Here is a 19,480-nt window from a genome sequence, read left to right as displayed (position 1 = left end):
ATTATGATAGACGTCCACCCCGTTCCATGTCGATCGGTAATTCCCATTTCCCATTGGTGGAAGTGTGTCCCATTATTTTTGTCTATAAAGCATGTGCCCAACGTCCAATGACAATAACCAAAGTCTACATGGACACGATGTCGAGCATCCGCGCGGCTGGTTGCCCGCGGCGGCGGCCAGCCTTCCTCCGGGCGCTCGGCCCGTGGCCTCGGGGATGAAAGGTTCGCCCGCATCGTGTATGCTGGCTTGGAGGTAACGGACGACGAATACGGCCAGCGGGCGCCCTGAGGGGCCGGCTTTAATGATGACAAGTTGGTGGTTGGAATTTGACGATGTTGTGATTAGACAGCAATACTGTTTCAATGTAGATTTACTACAAACGTGACCAAGCGTATGGCCATGCTGGAGTCTTCCTTCTTTGAATGAAAATGTGAAAAAAAAAAGTCTCACTTTTTTCCTTCAAAAAAAAAAAAAAAAAAATCCCCAGGAGTGTTTACTTTCATTCCCAACTGCACGACTTCTCAGTGCAAATGCTTTTATATGGTCCTGCTAGTAGCGGCGTGTGTGGCGTGTAGTGACAGCTATCTATAGACGCCATCGACTTTGAATTAAGGCCGGGACGCTTGGCCATCCATCATAGGAAGTGCGTTTGGGACAAAAGCTGGCACCGTGATGCATTGACTTCGTTCACTTGCATTCTGCTTCCTCAATTGCCCCTTTCCTCCTCTTCTCCCTCACCTTACCGCTGCCGCTCCCCCCCGACCCCAACACCCGACCCATTTAACACTCAGAGTGCAGTCCTTCCTCTGCGCCACTGTCTTCAAAGTCCTTTTGAGCAGCCTGTTGGCCACAGCATTAAGTACACCATCTAATTGGGTAAAGATAAGACGTAAACGTGACTAATTATACTGTATATATAAAGGCACAAAGTACATCAAAAAACCTTCGGTGCCATTTTTTAAATTAAAAATATAATATTATTCTCTCAGGCATTTCTTTAGACTAAAGGTTTTGAGGCCGCGTCTAAAATATTCACAATGTATATTTTTTTTGAATAAAATGCTTTTTAATAAATACAAACAGCAGTTCATATTTTATAATATTTGTTGAAATATTTTTTTGGTTGTACAATAAAGTATTAGTTTGTTTCTTTTTCTAATATTACACAGTATGTAAGAATAGCTTTTTAGAATCAAAGATAATGAATGGATGAGAAATTATGCTATTTGGTATAAAAGATATATATACTTTTTTTGTGAATATATATGTGTGTGGCATGGTGTGCATCTTTCCAATAAAGGTTGATTCGATATGTATTTCAATGCATTGGGTCCGATACGATTGAAGGACAGCTTGCTTTTAAAATGGAACGCGTCTTTCAAAATAAAACCGATTTTCCGATTAAAGTTTATTTTTGTTACACCCCTGTTACGTGTATATATACTTATATGTATATATGTATGGATGTGCGTGCGTGTGTGTGTATATATATATTCATTAATATAAATAAATGACATTTAACCTAAAAATAAAGTCATTTTAAAAACACCTTCACAATGCAAAATATTCAACCTCTACATTTTTTGGGGAGGTCCTAAACAAGATGATGGGAACAGCTGTAGGATGCAGTGCTCTGCAAACTACAACCACCACACTGCGCATGAATGTTGAATGACACTGTCAATCAAAAGTGAACATTGCACTGCTGGGTGAAAAGAAAATGAAGGGTTTGGAGGTCATTAGCAAGGTCATGTCGTTTTATCTGCATGAAGCCAACAGCGGGAATTCTTTCTCTCTCTCTTGCTCTCTTTCTCTCTCACTCCGTGCTCGTTCCTTAGCACGAGACGAGGTTACATTGCTCAATTTCATGGTCTGACGGGCCTCTCGCCTCACCAGGTATCACACTGGAGCGCACCGTGTCCAGGCAGTTATGAGAGGGGGGAGTTTATTTCATTTAGCTTCAATCGCAAAACAACCATCAGAAGGACAGCAGGAAAAAAAGGGCTCAATGTGCTGTATGTGAACCGCCCTGCTGAAATTATAATCCCATTTGGAGATTGAGGCTCTGCGGTAACGGTCAAATTGTTTATCTTTCTGCATCACGGCTTCTTCGGGTGCAAAAATCCTCATGTTGGACATCAGTGAGCAGGTTAGCTTATCTTTTGCTCGTTTTCTCCTTCAGGAGGGTTCATACTCGGAAACGCCGAGCTGAGGTGAACAAGGTTAATAGTCTGCTGTTTAAATGCACCGAGGCTTCGGCTGCTTAATACTAGATTCTAGATGCTTTCACACTTCTAGTTAAGAAATCCAAGCCTTTTTTTCGATAAATATGCAACATCCGTGCTAATCTCAGGTCTGCAGCAAGGTTATTATAGTTAATGGAAACTAACAAAATAATTAAAATGAAAAATGCATTTTCGTCAATTAAAAAAAAAAGGGAGCCAACTGAAACTACATCTTCCATTTACAAAATGAGATTTAACCTTAATTCTAACAAAAATGGCCTTTCATTTGTCTTTTTAATATCGTTAATTTTGAATGTATTTATTTCAGTGTTGCTTTACATCCGTAGCTACACAAGAAAGGTCAGTGGTTTGAGAATTGTACTTTACTTTATTACCCAATACATAGTGACCTTTTTTTTAAATCTTGCACTCGACAGTAATCCATATCTTTAAAAAGAAAACCTAATACTAAAACTAAGAAAAACTCAAATAAAACAAAGCATTTTGGGAAAAAAATTAAAACTAACCTACTTGCTCTAAAAAGGAATTATTAAAAAACTCATTCCTGGCAACGCGGTTGAAGACACTTGTTGCTGGGTAGAATTTTGCCATGTTGCGTGCATCAAATTCAAAATGAGCAAATATTTGCACGATTAACAAATGACATTCATCAGTTTGACAATTAAATATCTCGCCTTTGTAGTGTATTCACTCAAATGGAGGTTGAGTAGGATTTAAAAATCATTGTATTCTGTCCCCACAAAACTGTTAGTTTTGAGTGCTGCACAAGTGACTCGCAAAGCTATCTGTTGACCTTTGTTGTGTCCTTGTAGATGCTCTTGCAAGGACTGCCGCCTCGCACTCCATAGGAGAAATTACATTTTCCGATTATCCGCGGAGAGACGATGGAAACATTCCGGGTTTTTGCCCTCTGACATCACAGTGTATTCAATTGAATTAATGTACACTCCCATCCAAAAGTACTGCTTCAACTGAAAGTTGTTGTACACATCCATTGCTCAAACGTTAGGCATAAACCAAGATAATTTGGAGAACCTTGTCTCATACCATCGTTTGACGTAAAACCAGAATGTTTCCAATCTTTCGCAATAATAAACTTGCCTCACTGTTCCAATACTTTTGGAGGGCAGTGCATTTTAAAGCACAATACTTAACGCTGCTTTATCCCGTTTGCTTGTCATAATAGTTTCCCGGAAGCATCCTTAATTAAGTACATCCTTTAATTGGCCTACATGTTTGCATGTATATGCGTCAACAAAAAAAAAAAAAAACCTCTGTGGGGACAATGAGTCCTCCTAGAAACATTAGGTTGTAAACAAAGTGGGGGTTGGGGGCGGTGACATAATTTCTTCTCATTGGTTATATCTGAAGGCACTGTTATTTTAAACGACAACATCTTGGGGGATGTTATAGAACTGGGAGTACAAAACACTTTTTTTTTTTTTAATGCAAAAACAAATGATTAAAAAAAAAAAAAGTGTCATGGAAATTCCCCAGAACAGGCTGCTCCATGTGATCAGCCTCTTCTAAGCCACAAACACATTTAAAAAAATTATTGCTAGTTATTTTGCACCCCCCCAAATTGCGGCTCGCTGGCCACAGCTTGAGAACCACCGTCGTAAACAACCATTTGTTGACACATCACCGTCGAGGGCTAATATGGGCATGTTTTAGTCATGAAATCATTGTGTATTTCATTACATGTGCATCTGTGGTCATGTTACAACGGCCACTGATTAAACGACAACTTGACTGCCAGTCGTCATCCAATTTATTAGCTTAAAAGTGATTTGGGAGCAATCGCCTGCAAAGTAATTAAAAATAGCGAGCGTGTGTAATAAATGGAAAATCGGGAACAGCTGTCGGGAGATGACAATTCCACGGCGAGGACGCGAATGGGAGGAAGCGCGCCCCGGTGCGACAGTAATTAGTGGCGACTGGAAGATGAGGCCTCCTGCTGGCCAATAACAGAGACGTACTATTAATAATCATAGCTTGTACATCTGATGGGCATCGTAACCGCTTAGCCAAGTCATTGATTTGTTCATGTGGGATTGAGTGATTTAATCATGTTGAAACAACTGAGACAAAATGAACTACTTGGCTGCGAACATCTCAGGTGCTGTTGATGTTGCTTGTACATTTTGTTCTTCCTCCTGTTTATTTTGGGTGCAGTTCCACCGTGGCCCGCTAGATGGCCGCATACGAGATCGGCCTAGTTTTTATTATCAAACGTGAAATCCTCTTCAATCCTGCTTTTTTATGCCTACAAAAGTGACGGCTGTAGGTTCATTTTATCATGTACATCTTTGGGCATGTATGGATATACATTGTGGGATGATAAGTTTGTTAATTTTGAAAAAAATGGTGGTTTTCAAGGACATACAGGAGCACATAAGAGGGATCTATACACTATAACGCTGTTTGTATTTTTGTCTTATCCGTTGCTCTTGTTCTCTCAATATATTTTATAATTTCAAATGTGCTTGTATTATTTTGAAAGTATGTTGAAAGGGTGCCGTAAAAGCTGTAAAAAGATGCCTAGGGTGTATTCAAATAGGATATTTCTGTATTGCGGATTTCATTTATTGTGGGGGTGGTCGTAGATCCACGTAACTGTGAGTTAGACGTGCTAAACAATAGGCCAGCTGGCTGTGTCAATGTCATCAGTGTGTGATTTAGAATCAGGATTAAGAGGCTTGACTTAAAATGAATAAAATGGATTTCTTCCAGCGCACCCTACAAATAAAGGATCGAACCTCAAACGAGCCCCGATTGCCCCTTCATGATATTTGCCTGTGGAATCATTACAAATAATTGAGTGGCTGGAATCGCTTTTGGTCTTTGTGGGCGGGAGCTTAAAGCTAACCAACCTTTAAAAGTTGGCTCACAAACACGCAACGGACTCGCTTGACCTTCACACGGCGGCTCTGCTGCTTAATAAAGAAATCCATCAGGCCGCCGCCCAGCGCGGTGGCTTAATGTAGCGTTGAGCAGCAGCTTGTGTTGCTCGACGGCACAGGCGGCCGCCCTCATATTTGTCTCAGGGAATTAAGCGACTAAAATGCAAAGAGCGCCGGCGCGGGAAGCGACATCGACGTAACGATGATGGATGACCCGGACAGTCCTCGGGAATGTCTTCAGTATGGTCGCTTCTTTCGGTCAAGTCTCTAGCAGTTCCTTAAGAAATGCAACAATAAAGGTATGAATTCAAGTCGGAACATTTGACTGTTTTACAATACTTTGTCCTTAGACTGCGTGGCAAACTTGTTTTCGTTAGCTATACTTTGGCCAAATATGGCTCTACTGGAACGTTTCTTAAACGCGCTCCATCCATGTAACGCAAAATATAAAAAGAAGACTGATAATGCTGTTTTGGTTAGCAATGGCTTGTAATTAATCCAAAAAGTAACCCTGACCTTTGCACTCAGAGTTAAAAATCACCTGTCATACATTCCTTCCTGCCCCGTCACAAACGGGAAGGTGTCATCTCCGACAGCTGCGATTCCTCAACGCTGACTAACAACATTGCGGCAAACTCAATTCGCCCGAGCTTCGGTCTGATGTTTTCATCGACGAGAGCCTTTTTATTAGCGATATTTTTCTCCCACACACACCAGCTGTGCTTGAAGAAAAGGTTCTCTTATTGCTTTGCTGGATTCACCCAAATTTCCCTCTCTCTCTCTTTTTTTTTTTTTTTTCCATTCCGAATCGTGGTGTCGGCAAGCCAGGAAGGAGCCATGAAATATGCATGCGCTGTGAGAACCCAGCGACAACGCAGCAGCTTGTAAGCCGCTGTTCTCGGATCAGTAATCCAACAAGTTCACATGCGGCTCCTCGGGGTCCTTCATGAAAGCGTCGGCACCGTGTCGGGAGTTTGGCCGGCATCTTCCCGGCAGCCTCTTAATTGTCTCGCGCTACAAAAAAGCCTGGCGCGTTTTCCTTTGTGAAAATGTTTCTTTCGTCGTTTGGGTGCGTTTAGCTATCAACACTGACTTACTGGTGGCCCTGCTTGAAATCACAAATATGAAAACTAGCTCTCAAAGTAGTTTTTTTTTTTTTTTTTAAAGAATGTTTTTAGGAAGCCATTTAATCATGTCAAGAACAGACTGCTCCATGTTATGTGGGAGGTGGCGCTGAGGAGCACAGGGTATTGTAATTTGGTACTTATCAGTTTGATCTCACCACAGATAAACTTGTGCGCCCTTGAGCAACACCAGTGAACCACTGAGAACGCCTTATCAAGTACTGTAAGAAACAGACCGTAATAGTAAAGCAAAAACTAACTAATGCATAGAATTGGCCATTTTTTAAATTATGGCTAGAATGTTGACACCGTGATTTGTTTTCTATTCATCTTAAATGTTTTTTTTAAAAATAACTCCCAAACTAATGAAAAACAAACTAATTCAATCAGACCTCATCAAATGACAAAAGTGCCTGTAAAGTAAATCAGTAAATGTATTGAAAAAATGTTACTTTTTTGTAATTTAATAATATCTTAATATTCTTTGTAAAAATCTTCACATCTCTTTCCCTTAAAAAAAAGATAAGTTAAAACTATGCTATCACACCATCGTAGAAAAATAATCTAACCTAATCTATCGTTATTTTCGATGGTGGCTATCTTGAAAAATGCACTTCATTTGCTTTCAAAGAAATCTTGAAAAAAGGAGTCTACTTTTTTTTTTTTTTAGCAAATCAATACAAACACAGCTTTGCTTTATGAAGTCTTTAAATAAAAACAAATCCTGAACTTGCCCTTATTTTTTGGATACACCATATAAAAAAATATATAAAAAACAAATTAATTGCATGAATAATGTGCATAAAAAAAAAAAGAATTTCACCCTAATTTGGCTATTAAAATACGACAATCTTGCTGTCGAAAATAATTGAAAATATGCACTCGGGATTCAATAGAAAATTATTTGTATTCTTTTTATAACTGAATAATCAAGCATGTTTTGACCCTGTTGCTGATACAAGAGAAAATAACTCTGAAAAAGTGCTTTGGGCTGTCAAATAGTAATTACTTCACGAAATAGGACACACACTCAAACTAGTTGTCGTTTTTAAGGCTGCAGAGAGAAAAGCATAATTGCTTGTAAAGAGTTATTGGACACCGCTTCTTGTGCTAAATCCCTTCTCGGTACACTTTTTAATGCAAACGCCACATGGAGGGAATCAAATCCTATTCACAGGTTTAAGTGAAGATAACAAAAGGCTTTAGTCGCTGGAATTAGAACATCCAACCGAGTCATTTTCATCTTTTTAAAAGGCGCAAAAACGCTGGTTGGAGACGGCGTCTTGTTGCCGAGCGGCGCCACGGAGACCCGGAACAAAAGGCACTAAATGACCGAAACATTGGGGAACGGCCAACTCAATTGAGATCGGCGAAGCCTCATATTGGCTTCGGCTGAACTTTAGAAAGCACTTGGAATGAACACTCTGGATTCCGGCTCATTATAAGCGAGGAAGGAAATATATGAAAGCCAATGGCGAGGAAACGCGGGAGCTAAAAATCTGCTATGTCCGTTTTAGGAGCCATTCAGACAACACACTTCACATACATACCATACCGTATGTGTGTGCAGAATTGTTCATACCCATACATTTTGCGCCAGCTTTGCTACATCCGGCGCAAGTTGAATCTTGAATCTGGGCAACCACATCTCAAGCCTGCCATAGTATTCTGTAGGGATATGTGCTGCTCTGTATCAGAAAGCTTCTGGGGCTGCTTTGCTACAACTGGCACCTGCTCTTCGAAATCTCGAGGCTCCTCTCTCCTTTATTTTTTACGTTTATGCCCTTTTTACCATTTAGTATTTGTTTGCTAACAGGGCTTTAGTTGTTTATTAGTGGAGAATATGGGCGCTTGTTGTTGTTGTGCGTCTGAATCAGCAGCCCAGTCACAGCGGCAACAGCTCAGTTGTCAAATATATTAAGGACTTGTATTTTGCATGCACATATTTTGTCCGTATTTCAAGTAGCATTTTTGTCATACGTCTGGCTTGGAAGTGGGTAGTCCTATGTGGCCACCCAGTAGCACTGATGAAAAATCGTGGCCACCAACATTTAAATTGCCTACCCCTTCTTTAATCTACCAAAAAAATCTCAAGACAATCAAGGCGTTCGAGAGTGAAAACGTGCTTCCCTGTGACGGTATTACCACATTACTTAGTAAGGCAACTACAAATATCCAATTTTTGTACTTTTCAGGTCCAATAAGAGTTAAAAGTGATGTTTTGAAGTTCTTTCCCTTTGTCAGCTCCGTGAACTTTTTATCTTTGACGTGTTGTGGCAGCGGCGGCCGTGTTTGCACTCCTGTGACAGGATTCAGGTTCCTGGAGGGGGTCATTCGGTAATTTGACTTTAATCAGAGCTTCTTGGAGAATGCATGACGAGGGCGTTGAATATTTGAAAAAAACAAGACGAGTGTAAATATTTTCTGCCCGCTAAATTGGATACGCAGCGAAACTCTGCTATGAAACGTTGAAAGCGTCCGTCAGGAGTCTGCAGGCTTTAAAGTTTGCATTTAATCCTCCAACGGTCCCCAACGCCACGCTGTCGTAGCCGCGTGTGCAATCATAGATCACACAATGGACAAATTAGCTTTGTCGGAATCTGTGCCTGAATCTCCTCACAATCCTTTCACACCCGCCGCCTCTCGCGGCAGTGGAGGATTTCAAAGAGTGGAAGAAAAACAAGAAAAAAGGAGTGTGGGATGTAGCCGGATGACAAATACAGCGAAATTCTCAACAGGGTTAGCGCGAGGTTTGCGATTTATGTCCCGACACGTCGTCAGCAGCGGCTCTCCGTCAGAGACGCACCCCCGCGCTTTTTCTGTGACTCTACAAATCCCTAACTTAATTACAACAAGGCTGAGCCATGGAAATGAACTCATTTAGCAAGACATTGCTACATATCTGCTCTCCAGTCCTCCTTTTTTTTTTTTTTTTTTTTTTTTTTTGGGGCGTCTAATTAAATTCATCTCTTTGTCACCGTTTGCAAACGTTCCCCTAAAACTTTATTTTTTTGTTAACTGTAACTTTGTTAAGCTGATTGCTTCTTTTTCAGCTAAGACGGCAAATCAACTGAGAAATGCCTTCTAAAAATGGCAGTGAGAGGAGAAACTGATGAAAAAAATTCTGAATGCATCCCGGGGCTGTTTTGTTGCAGGGTATCTTGAATCTGTAAAGCCTGCAATGAAATCTCAACACTATTAAGGTATTCTGCAGCATATTGCGCTGCGTGGTTTACGAAAGCTTCGTTTTATACCCAGTATGTTCTGGGTCTGCGTTACTGCATCCAACACACCGGTTCTGAAATCGGTGAAATCAAATGTTTGTACATTTTCCGATTCCAAACTGCCACTTGGAACAGAGTGTTCAATGACTTTTAAGCTATTGTTGTTAGACCGTGTTGCTGTGTGGCTCAAACTCATCTCTCGCATGCTCAGTCCTCAATTAAAACATCCAGAAGAAATCAGGCTGGCATTATTTTATTGAAAGTGTCACATAACATGTCACATAACATCCTACATTTTCTAATTGAAGCACTTGTAGAGGCGATTGATCCGGAGAACGTCCAGTTTGGAGAGACCCTCCCGTTGGCCGATTTCTACCGAGCTGTCGGGGATGGGTGTCATGGTTATGGCTTGGTTCACTCCAAAGGCGGTCCTACGGATTTCGAGAGACGATTGTGTTAGTACAAACACTGGGGGTGGGGTTAGGCCTTCACACTTGTATTGAAACACTGCACGGTGATCACGTACGCTAACTGTTCTCAGTTGTCGGTCCATGATATAATGAAAAATCAAGAATATGAAGTTATTAGGGAGCAAAATGTGCTGCCCAGTGGAAGAAAACTTGATCTTGGCTATGTTCTGTGGCTGCTTTGCTGCATCCAGTACAGGGTGTCTGGAATATGTTATCGAGTACATTTTCGTCTTACCTTCCGTAGTGCATTACGGAGCTGTAGTCGTAGGGGGTGTTGAGATTTTCAGTGTCCTGCTTTTCGAAGTTGTGCTTTTGATCTGAGGATAGGAAATGTGTTACTTAACAAAAAAAGCTCAAGTAAAGGCGCTACTTTACAAAATAACATTTGGAGAGAGGCACTTACAGTCGGGGATGTTCTCCCAGTGGATGAGGATGTGCTCGTCGCGGTCGCTGCGCGTGTGCTCGTGGTAGAAGCCAAGGGCGTGCAGCACCTCGTGCTGGACGATGCCACGCTGGACGCAGCCGAAACGCTGCAGCGACACCAACTGTCTGTTTCCCATACGGCCCAACATTGAGAAGCACCTGGATGGGTTCACACGGTGACAAAATTGGTTTCTTTTGCAATTCTGGTGACTTCTCAACATGTTATGCACATAAAGCAACAATAATTTCACTTTAAAATTACTACCGTACCATCTAAAAGTCATGCTCCACTGCTTTGCGATAACTCAATTAATTCCAAACCACCTGCTTTAGGAGCTGATAATCTTTATTGGTGGACCAGCCTGGATGTTGGTGTCGTTTTCATACAAGCTTATGTGCTAAATGTACTGTGCATACATTCAGAGTAGTCAAGGAAAGCAAATGACTTGCAATGCAGTCATTATGCGGTAGTAGGAAGTCGTAACATTTGTTCGCTGCCATTAAAACAACAATAAGTAATCATTTGACCTTAAATGTCCCTTTCAAAAGCATGTTGAAGCTACACTGGCTTGTAATGAGGTAACCCCGGAGCAACTACTTAAGCGGCCAGCGATAGTTATTGGTGGACCACCCTTGTATGATTGTGGTGTCGTTTTTAGCGCTAGTGTCAATGCTAAATTTAATCAAAGTCCTTTTAAAAATCCTGCAAAGTCATGTTGATACCACACTGGCTTGTGATTAACTTAATAGTGTGATGACCCCAGTTGGTGTATCAGCTCGGGTGCTTATTTTTAGCACTAGCTTCTCTGCTAAAAGGACAGATCATACTGTACATTCAGAATAGCATACAGTGTACAACACAGTGGACAAAACATTTTTTGCTTACTCTGCTTTAAGCATTTTAACATGAGCCCTCTCAAGTACAAGCTTGCATCGCTTGTCATTGGTCAGGTTCACATTGTTGTTGCTACTTTTAACAGATGGTACTCACCCGAATTTGGGCTCAAAGTTGAGGTAAGCCCTCTGGGTTCTTAGCTGGATGAAGCGGATGCAGGTACTGGCCTCAATTTCCCTCAGGGCGCCTTCAATGGTTTCCCTCTCCGTAGCAGCTGCAAATGGAATGCCCCATCGTTAATGAAGTCAGCAATACCGAAAGAATGGGAACCAGGTACAAAAATAATTACAGTATTTGTCTGCAATGATGTAGGGGATCTGGACTTGGCCATTGGCAGACTTTGGCCATAGGCAGCTCTTTGCGTTAACCGCGCACTTCATGGCGGTCCTTGTTCTCGGAAGAATCACGTCCCCCTCCATCAGGTTTGCAGTAGATCCTAAAATAAAGAAAGAATCAATGAAGGAAAAAGACAGAAAACTATCGATCTGCATTCGTAAACCTCATCAAATCTCTAATTTTCCTTTCCAATCCTCACCATTGTTCATCTTCAGGATTGTTTCTGAGATGCTGTACTCGGCCTGGGCCCTTGAGTTGTCTAATGAGAAAGCAGATGACATTCAGCGGCAGCGACACGCAAGCACACTTTGAGCACACCGATTGATTTTCATCGTTAGGAAGGTCGCACACGGACGGGTCTCGGATGCCGGTCACATACCGTTATCGACTGTCTGGTCCTGCAAAGAGAGCGGAAGAAATGATACACTTTAGATGGGATGGAAATGTGGTGTGGGGTTCTCTCGTTACTGGTTTGAAGATAATGATGATGGCCACATGATGTGACAAAGTTCAACCTTCTATGATTTAATACCAGCTATTTTGTCCAAAAATGCGAAGGGTGCCAATGGCACGTTTTATGTTTGCACCAATCACAGAGGTACGATAGTTAAAAGCAGGGCTGTCAATCTTGTTGACAAGATGGTGGACCACATCGCAGTTACGGTTATCCTATTTTTACCAACAAACAGAAAGATACCTTGTACTTTTAACCATCTGTTTAGTTGAATTTGAGCTTTTTGGCATTTAAGTACATAGTGTCTCTTATGTAGACTGGTGACTATTCAGGCTGGGTCTGGCCCACGGACCCTCCATCCATTCTTTGTCCATACCTTTCAGGCTTAATAAAGTCAAATCGTCAGCAAGAATTGTTCAAATCCCGTCTCATACATTTTAATTTCTCCAAATAATGGCTTGGATTTTCAGAAAGTACACCAATCTCCCTTCCAATCAGTCTCCTTGACCAAAGTATTGACTCTTGGCCTTGATCTGGAGGACTTTGTCGGAAACACAAATCTGTTCTGGGCCTACCTCTCCAGTTGAACCGTCACATTTGGTAAAGCGTTTTTCTTTGTGCCGGTACTCACCCAGCCAGGTTGTGCATAGCAGAGGGTGACGAGCTGCAGCAAAAGAATGAACATGACGGCTCTGAAATCCATTGCGTCTTCGGGATTCTGTGAGACTGTTTCCCCTTTCGGAAGAAGTTGATGCTGATGATCGGTGAGGCGCAGGTTTATATACAGCCGCTCAAGGTGTGTCCGTGTTTGGGCATTAGGAGCTTAGGGTCCTAAACAATCGGGTGTGACCCGCACACCTCGACCAAACATTGACACACAGGGACCAGATTCTCATCTCCACACCGTAGGCGGCTGTCAAGCTGCCGAGCATCATGTTTCAGACGTGGAGGAATCCCGTTGCCAAGTTTGACTACCAACGTAACAAACACGCCGTATCAAACAAACCATCATGTCCCTTATCTTTCCTGTCTGTTTTAAACACTACTGATAGCCCAGGAGTGTTTTCCTGAGATGTGCCTGGCAAGCTAAATCTCTTCTGAATGTTGATGAATGGCAACAATAAATACAATCAAGAAATGAAATAGCTTTTCAATTAAATAAAAAAAAAACACTGTTGGCGTCTCGAGCCCTGAGTGCAGCCTTAATTTTTGTCATAATGGAAAGCGATGCAGGGATGCTGAATATCTGATCGCTCCATTAGCAGCGGACACTTTTACAATCGGGGATTTTGTGCTTGCTTCTTGGGGACATTAAGAGTGAGCTGGGGCTGCGGAATTATTAAAGCCGACTACAGTTGATCTTAACTCATTAAAAGGAGCAGAATAGGTTTCAGGTGCTGAGTTAAATAATGAGTCATTCTTGAATATGGATCATTTTCTTCATAGTCCATCAGGGAAATACATTTCTGACGATTCTTAGCCAACAACCAAACAGATATTTAAGACCCTTAAGCTTTTATAGTGTTTGAGCTCCAAAAACATCAAAACATTCACAAAGCGGGGGCACAACTTGTTTAGGCAGATGCCTGTTCGTCTTTATTGTCTCGCCGGCGTCTAAATCAGCGAGTCTCCCATTTTGCGGTGTTTACCTGAGGGATAGGTACGCCGTCCGGCTGACCGTAAACTCTTTCCGGAGCCGATTTCACACATCAAGGTCGCCAGCTTCCTGACTCGGATCCCGTTGCGGTGGCCTTTTATGAGACGCCGTACATCATGATAATGTGTCGTTTATGATCTCAGGGATTCAGGAATTGTTGTGTGTGCCTACTTGTGTGCGCGTATTGCTTATTGTGTCCCAGATGGACTCCCAACAAGAGCTTGACAAATGGTCACTTTGACAGTATTTGATCATGCCTTTTGCACATGCATGGCTTTCTGTGTGTATGCATGTGGGTCTATGTTGTTCCGCTGATGCGTGTGCTTGCTTAGGTAATCTAATTTGTATGCGTGTGTGATTTATTTATTTTTTGCACTCGCAGAGCTGATGTATGAGCCATCCGTCCGCTTTATGAGCTTTATGGTGCCCGTGCTTAATGTGCAACTGCAGCAGACGCAGCTCATTTACACCCTGCTGTCATTTTCATTGTTTTTCAAATGGAAGTGTAACCGTAAACAATTGTATGTTTTTTTTCGCCATGAGTGGGCTCCGTGTTGAGTACAAGCATGACAGGAGCTGCCGTGTTAGTCAGCCCTTGTATACTGCCTACTTTATATGCGTCTTGTCTATCACTCAGATATTCCTGTACCCCGAATAACTGTAACAATTGTAGGTTTGTCACCATGAGTGGCCTGAATGTTTAGTATAAGCCTGACAGCAGCTCCCGTGTTAGTCAGAAGACCTTGTGAAATGTGATACAGCATGACTGCTCTCTGCAATTTCTCCTTGTTCATCATCCATTCCTGGGTGCCAACGAACTGTAAACAATTGTATGTTTGTCAGCACAAGATGGCTTATCCTTATGTGCAAAGAATGGAGATCATCAGGTGTTTATAAAAGTTTATAGAAGCAGCAGGTGGGTTCATCACAGCAAGGTTACTCCCGTGAGGAATTGTTTGTCACCATGACACAACGCCACGTTTGATGCGAACTTGACAGCAGTTGCCGTCTTGTGAAGTGCATTCCATGTCTAATCTTTCCAGCGTCTTCCTTGTCATGTCGCTGCCACTATAATTACGGGTTCTCTGTGGTCAGCAGGTCAGTTGTTGCTGCCCGGCTTTGTTGTTGTTGTGGATGGTGTCCCTACCCCCCCTGGTGTTGCCATGGCAACTGCAGGAAAATTGTCTCTATATTGTTTAGTTCACAATACATAAAAGATCCCATCCTTTTCTTCAATATTTTAGATCATGTGTACGTGTCTCTTTCATTAGACTCAGTGAATCAGCCTGTGACTCATTGTCCAAGTGCTTTTCAAACACCGGTCTATGTTATACTAATCGGAGATTAGTAAATGTATTTATGTGCGCAAATCGCAAATGTGTTTTGCTCTGACCAGCCAATGAGAGGACGGAAAAATACTGACGACATCAAGCACCAGTGTCTCTGGCCCTGTGAGGATGAATTTGAAATCTGATTGGACAAAGAAGTAATTTATTGTCTTGTATTGTAGATCAGTGCTTGTGATAGTGTTTAGACCAACAGAAAGGGCCTTGGCTGGTCTGAGGGCTCATTATAGCTGCCCAGCAAATAGCGATCAGAAACTCAGTCTTGCCACTGCACAGCGATCAGGTTGACGGACGAGGTATCAACAGCGTGACGGTGATGACGGGGTGAAGTACAGCGAGAGGGCGTGACGGAGAACAGGTTTAATTATCATCTGCCTTTACTCCTCCGGGGGCTCAGTGTACTTTATGGATGGCGGGACCAGCGAGCTCTCGGATGCGGGCGATTATTGGTTGCCAGCTACGCGCTGCTGATGCATCAGCTGTACATCAGGCCTTTTATTGAACCGCTGTGACTCATCCGCATCCCACAGCCCACTCTTCACATTCAAAAAGAGTGATCGCAAAAGCCTTTTTCCAGGGCTAAAAACCACCCATGTAAACCCCTCGAGTGATCATGATTATCACGCTCGCAAACTTTCAAATTAAAGCACTTAAATTTTACTGTAACAGTAAATCATCGCCGTATAACGTCTCGGGCATATGCTTGTATAGCGTACAATTCCATTCTTTTGCTGTAAACAATTAGTCAGAAGACGTTATATGCTCCAGGGAGTATCTGCTCTTTATAATGTCTTTGGTGGCTCTTCTGTCACTTCCATCTTATGTTTTGAGTGACTGTCAACAATTGTATTTTGTGTGTCAGCCGGTCGGAAGACCGTGTTGTACTGCATTCTTTGCATCTGTGCAGTCAGTACATGGTTGTTGAAAAACTGTGAGTCGTTATTTAGCGTATACAGTATTTGTACTGCCTCTTCTGAGTAACTGTAAGCAGTTCAGTGTCTTTACAATCCAAGCGTTGTATGTCGTAATAAACAGAATATTACCGAAAGAATCCCCCTTGACTGCTTGTCAAAGCGAGGTAGCCTCAACGACACACGACACTAAGTAACGTTTATTCGTGTTTGTGTTGGTCTTTGTTTACTTCGCAGGCTAATGGGTGGTGTCACAATGCCGCCTAATGTGTCACATTGCGCAACGCGAGAGCCACGCTAGCGCGGCTTTCTTTGCTAAGCGCTTAAAGAGATTAGAAACAACATGAAATAAAACAGTAGGCGTTTTGTTGCCATCTACGTTTGCGCTGCCATTCACGGATTTACAATTACCAACAGGTTCGTATTTTTATTTCCGTTAAATGCATTTTTAAAAAAGTCGGATTCATGAAGAGTTTGCATGTTTCCTTGTACAGGCAAACATGGTCCACCACTCATTTGTTTGGATTTACCCCCCCAAAAAAATCGCTTAGGAGAAAGGACAAAAGATACCCATTAATAATCCAACACTCCCGTTAAACATGTCCAGACAATTTTGTGCTGTTAGGTCAAACCGATGCTTTTTTTTTTTCCCCCCCCAATCTGACATATTAGAGTTTGGCCTTTTATGCAAAATCATCTAACTTTAATGCTCTACTCTACTTGCATTAGAAAACTTATAAAAATTAGTCAGGAATGCTGAAAGCCCCCAAAACAGGCAATCCATTACAATTGTAATATACCGATTTATAATATATCGATTCTCTTAAGAAAAATTGAGTCGCAAATTCTCAAGTCTACAAATATTTTTAATATTTATATTTTTTGTTTCTCCCAGCCAACTGCATGTCATGTTCTGTGGGGAATAATGAAGTGTTGAAAATGAGCTGCAGCCGCCCCCCCCAACACACATACCCCCCCCACCACCACACACACACACACACACACACACAGTCACATCTCCAAGCCAAGGCGTCCCTGTCAGCCATGCACCGCTGTGGGCATTGATAGGACAATCAGCTCACAGGGGAGTCACTGACGTCCAATCGAAAGACATTTTGTTGGCGGGCAGTGCCCTGAATCTTCACGAGCTTGCCAGATATTCTCCCTTCAGTGAGCCGCCACGAGCTAGGGCCTATCAACTGACAACCACCGCTTTGGACGCCATCCATGTTTGGACTTTATCCGTCCCCCGCAGATGTCTGATTAGTCTAGCGTAGGGGAGGGAGCATGGAGCACCGCGATGTGGCAGCATGGATGGGGGAACTGGGCATGTGGGACGGTAATGATGGAACTAACTGCCGATGGGGTGACCACTGTAATGAAAATTCACCCAAGACGTTGCATTTCTGTGTGCTTTGTGTAGTTGGAGTCAGTGAAGGATTGATATTGATATTGTCTTGCTGTTCTGAATAACTACAAACAATTGCATGTTTGTGGTCATGTGTCTTTACTACTCTTTCCAGTGTTTGTCACAAAAGCAAGGCATATTTATTTATATATACAGTGGTGCCTCTACTTATGAAATTAATTGGTTCTGGAAGAAATTTCTTAAGTAGAAAATTTTGTAAGTAGAGACGCTTTTTCCATGTAAATACCCTAATCCGTTCCAAGCAATATTTTCCTGTTGAGGCGTTTCGTACTTTAAAAATTTCATATGAAGAGACGTTCGTAAGTAGAGGTACCACTGTACATATTTTACTGAGCGTCTTTTCTATTTGATTCCAAAAAGACCCAATTACACTGTCTCATGGTTACTTTGGCTTATAACACGTAGCCTATACATTTGGGCTGTCATTTTGTCAAAGGCATTTGGAGCATTTTGATGGCTCTACACTACAGATATGCACAAGAGCTGGTGATCTTGAATGTATGTTTCCTCCTTGAAACAAAGCATAAAGTGGACTTTTGTGGTCATAGTAATGATTCAGCCATTTGTGACATGTGTCAGTGGCGTCATCCTGTATGTAGTTGTTTGCAGCTCCATAAAATAACGTCATGGAGGAACGCTAGTCACGTTTCTACAAACGTTTATCCCTCCTTCCGCCTCACTCATCAGTCAATCTCCTCGTCTTCTTGATGGAATTTCTTGTGGGAGGAGCTAGCAAGTAAACAGAGGTGGGAGGACCAAGGATGGTGAAATTAGAGAATTGAGAGGAGCCCTGTGTTAACCGTGAGGTATTGTGTGGCTCATTGAGTGACTTTGTTTTTGTACTTTGTCGAGTAGCTGTAAATGTTTGTCATCACGAGGCAGCTCTCGTTTATGTGACACCAGCTTTTGTTTGAGTCCGGAGACCTTGTTTTCTGCATTATGTGTATCTGCAGTGAAGCCATATGTGGCTCATTTCCCGAGGTTGTTTTTCTGCTCCCCGTTCTGAGTACCTGTAAACACTTGAATTGTTTAGTTGGTGGTCACAGGGTGTTTTCTCCTCTTCTTGCAGGATGAAAATGTTAAAACAAGTGTTGTTTACCCTTTGTTATTTTACTACCGTCAATGTCTTGGGCCACATGCTGCGACACCAAGTCCAAAGACAAATACGTTGTTATCTGCTGACATGTGGCAGCCAGTTCGGGTAAATTTCCATTCCCAGCTGTGCGGCGCCGCAATGAAGATGTCCTCTAAAATCCAACCCACTCACGCCTCCACAGGGGCCGTCGCAGTAGAACTTTGGCAGCTTGGCAGTAACAAAGTGTTGTGTTTTTTGTGTGCTAAAAATAGAGATGCCCCGTCCAATGGACGGTCCAAAAACTCCTCCGCCGAGTAACAACCGTTAAATCAAGTCGGCAGTTCGATACCCGATTGGAAGCCCTTGTCTCGTTTTTGTGCTGAAGCGGCCGAAAGCGGCGTTGTGCGTCCCACGCACCTTATGAATGTCTGTGTTCTCGGCGTGATGGATGATCCGCGCTGATAGCGCCCGGCCCGGATCCATACGGAGTCTCATTTACAATAACAGCGCCGAGGCGGAGGAGTGGAGGCGAGTGCATTACAGTGCGTGATCAATAGCGCCTGACAAGGCCTGATGTAATAATATGCATGTGCTGCTGGCAAGACGTTTAAACGCATCCATGAGGCCATTCTCCATTAGGAGGAAGTGCTCACGTGGTGACAACTGTGAGACAAACTATTCATTTCATGCGTCACACTCAAGTCAGATACCACGAGCACCTCGCACTCAATTACCGTAGGCCTGCTACCTTATAAAATGGCCCGGGGACGTTTGGCTGCATATATGAAAATGCAGCGGTTACAGTTATGGCTATGGGGGAGTGTTAGGGGAAGGGTTGTGTTTAGTGCGGAGGTTTGCAACCTGCAGCTACAAAAGCCACATTTGGCTCTTTCGTTCTTCTGCTGTGGCGCTCTCTGACTCTGGGAATTGAATAGAGTATTTAATTTAAATGTATTAGTTGATTCGGTTTTTAACTCATTTACTGCC

The 19,480-nt window shown here is 42.5% G+C and overlaps 2 protein-coding genes across 15 annotated transcripts in view; one reads left to right on the top strand and one right to left on the bottom strand.

Moving 5' to 3' along the window:
- LOC147128220 (MAM domain-containing glycosylphosphatidylinositol anchor protein 2) overlaps positions 1–19,480 on the top strand; it is a 178,373-nt gene that overhangs the window by 51,214 nt on the left and 107,679 nt on the right. The gene's annotated exons all lie outside the window — the stretch shown is intronic.
- LOC147128221 (low choriolytic enzyme-like) lies at positions 9,796–13,902 on the bottom strand. Its single transcript, XM_086018449.1, has 9 exons — positions 13,725–13,902; positions 12,707–12,810; positions 12,001–12,019; positions 11,821–11,880; positions 11,575–11,721; positions 11,382–11,499; positions 10,371–10,549; positions 10,203–10,284; positions 9,796–9,928 (listed from the first exon to the last, which is right to left on the bottom strand). Exons 1-9 carry the CDS (start codon positions 13,783–13,785, stop codon positions 9,796–9,798), a joined length of 903 nt encoding a protein of 300 aa, XP_085874575.1. The 5' UTR covers positions 13,786–13,902.

The sequence above is a fragment of the Filicampus tigris genome, chromosome 20, assembly GCF_054856515.1.
Source record: "Filicampus tigris isolate MCC_2025a chromosome 20, RoL_Ftig_1.0, whole genome shotgun sequence".
Lineage (NCBI taxonomy): Eukaryota > Metazoa > Chordata > Actinopteri > Syngnathiformes > Syngnathidae > Filicampus > Filicampus tigris.
The sequence above is the reverse complement of the archived record's forward strand: the minus strand, read 5'-3'. Positions and strand labels throughout refer to the sequence as shown.

Coding starts and splice junctions, on each gene's coding strand:
- LOC147128221 (XM_086018449.1), bottom strand. CDS start 13,785: ATGTGTGAAATCGGCTCCGGAAAGAGTTTACGGTCAGCCGGACGGCGT. Junction 12,811..13,724: donor ACGGCGTACCTATCCCTCAG/GTAAACACCGCA, acceptor TTCTTCCGAAAG/GGGAAACAGTCTCACAGAAT. Junction 9,929..10,202: donor TCCGTAATGCACTACGGAAG/GTAAGACGAAAA, acceptor CGAAATCCGTAG/GACCGCCTTTGGAGTGAACC.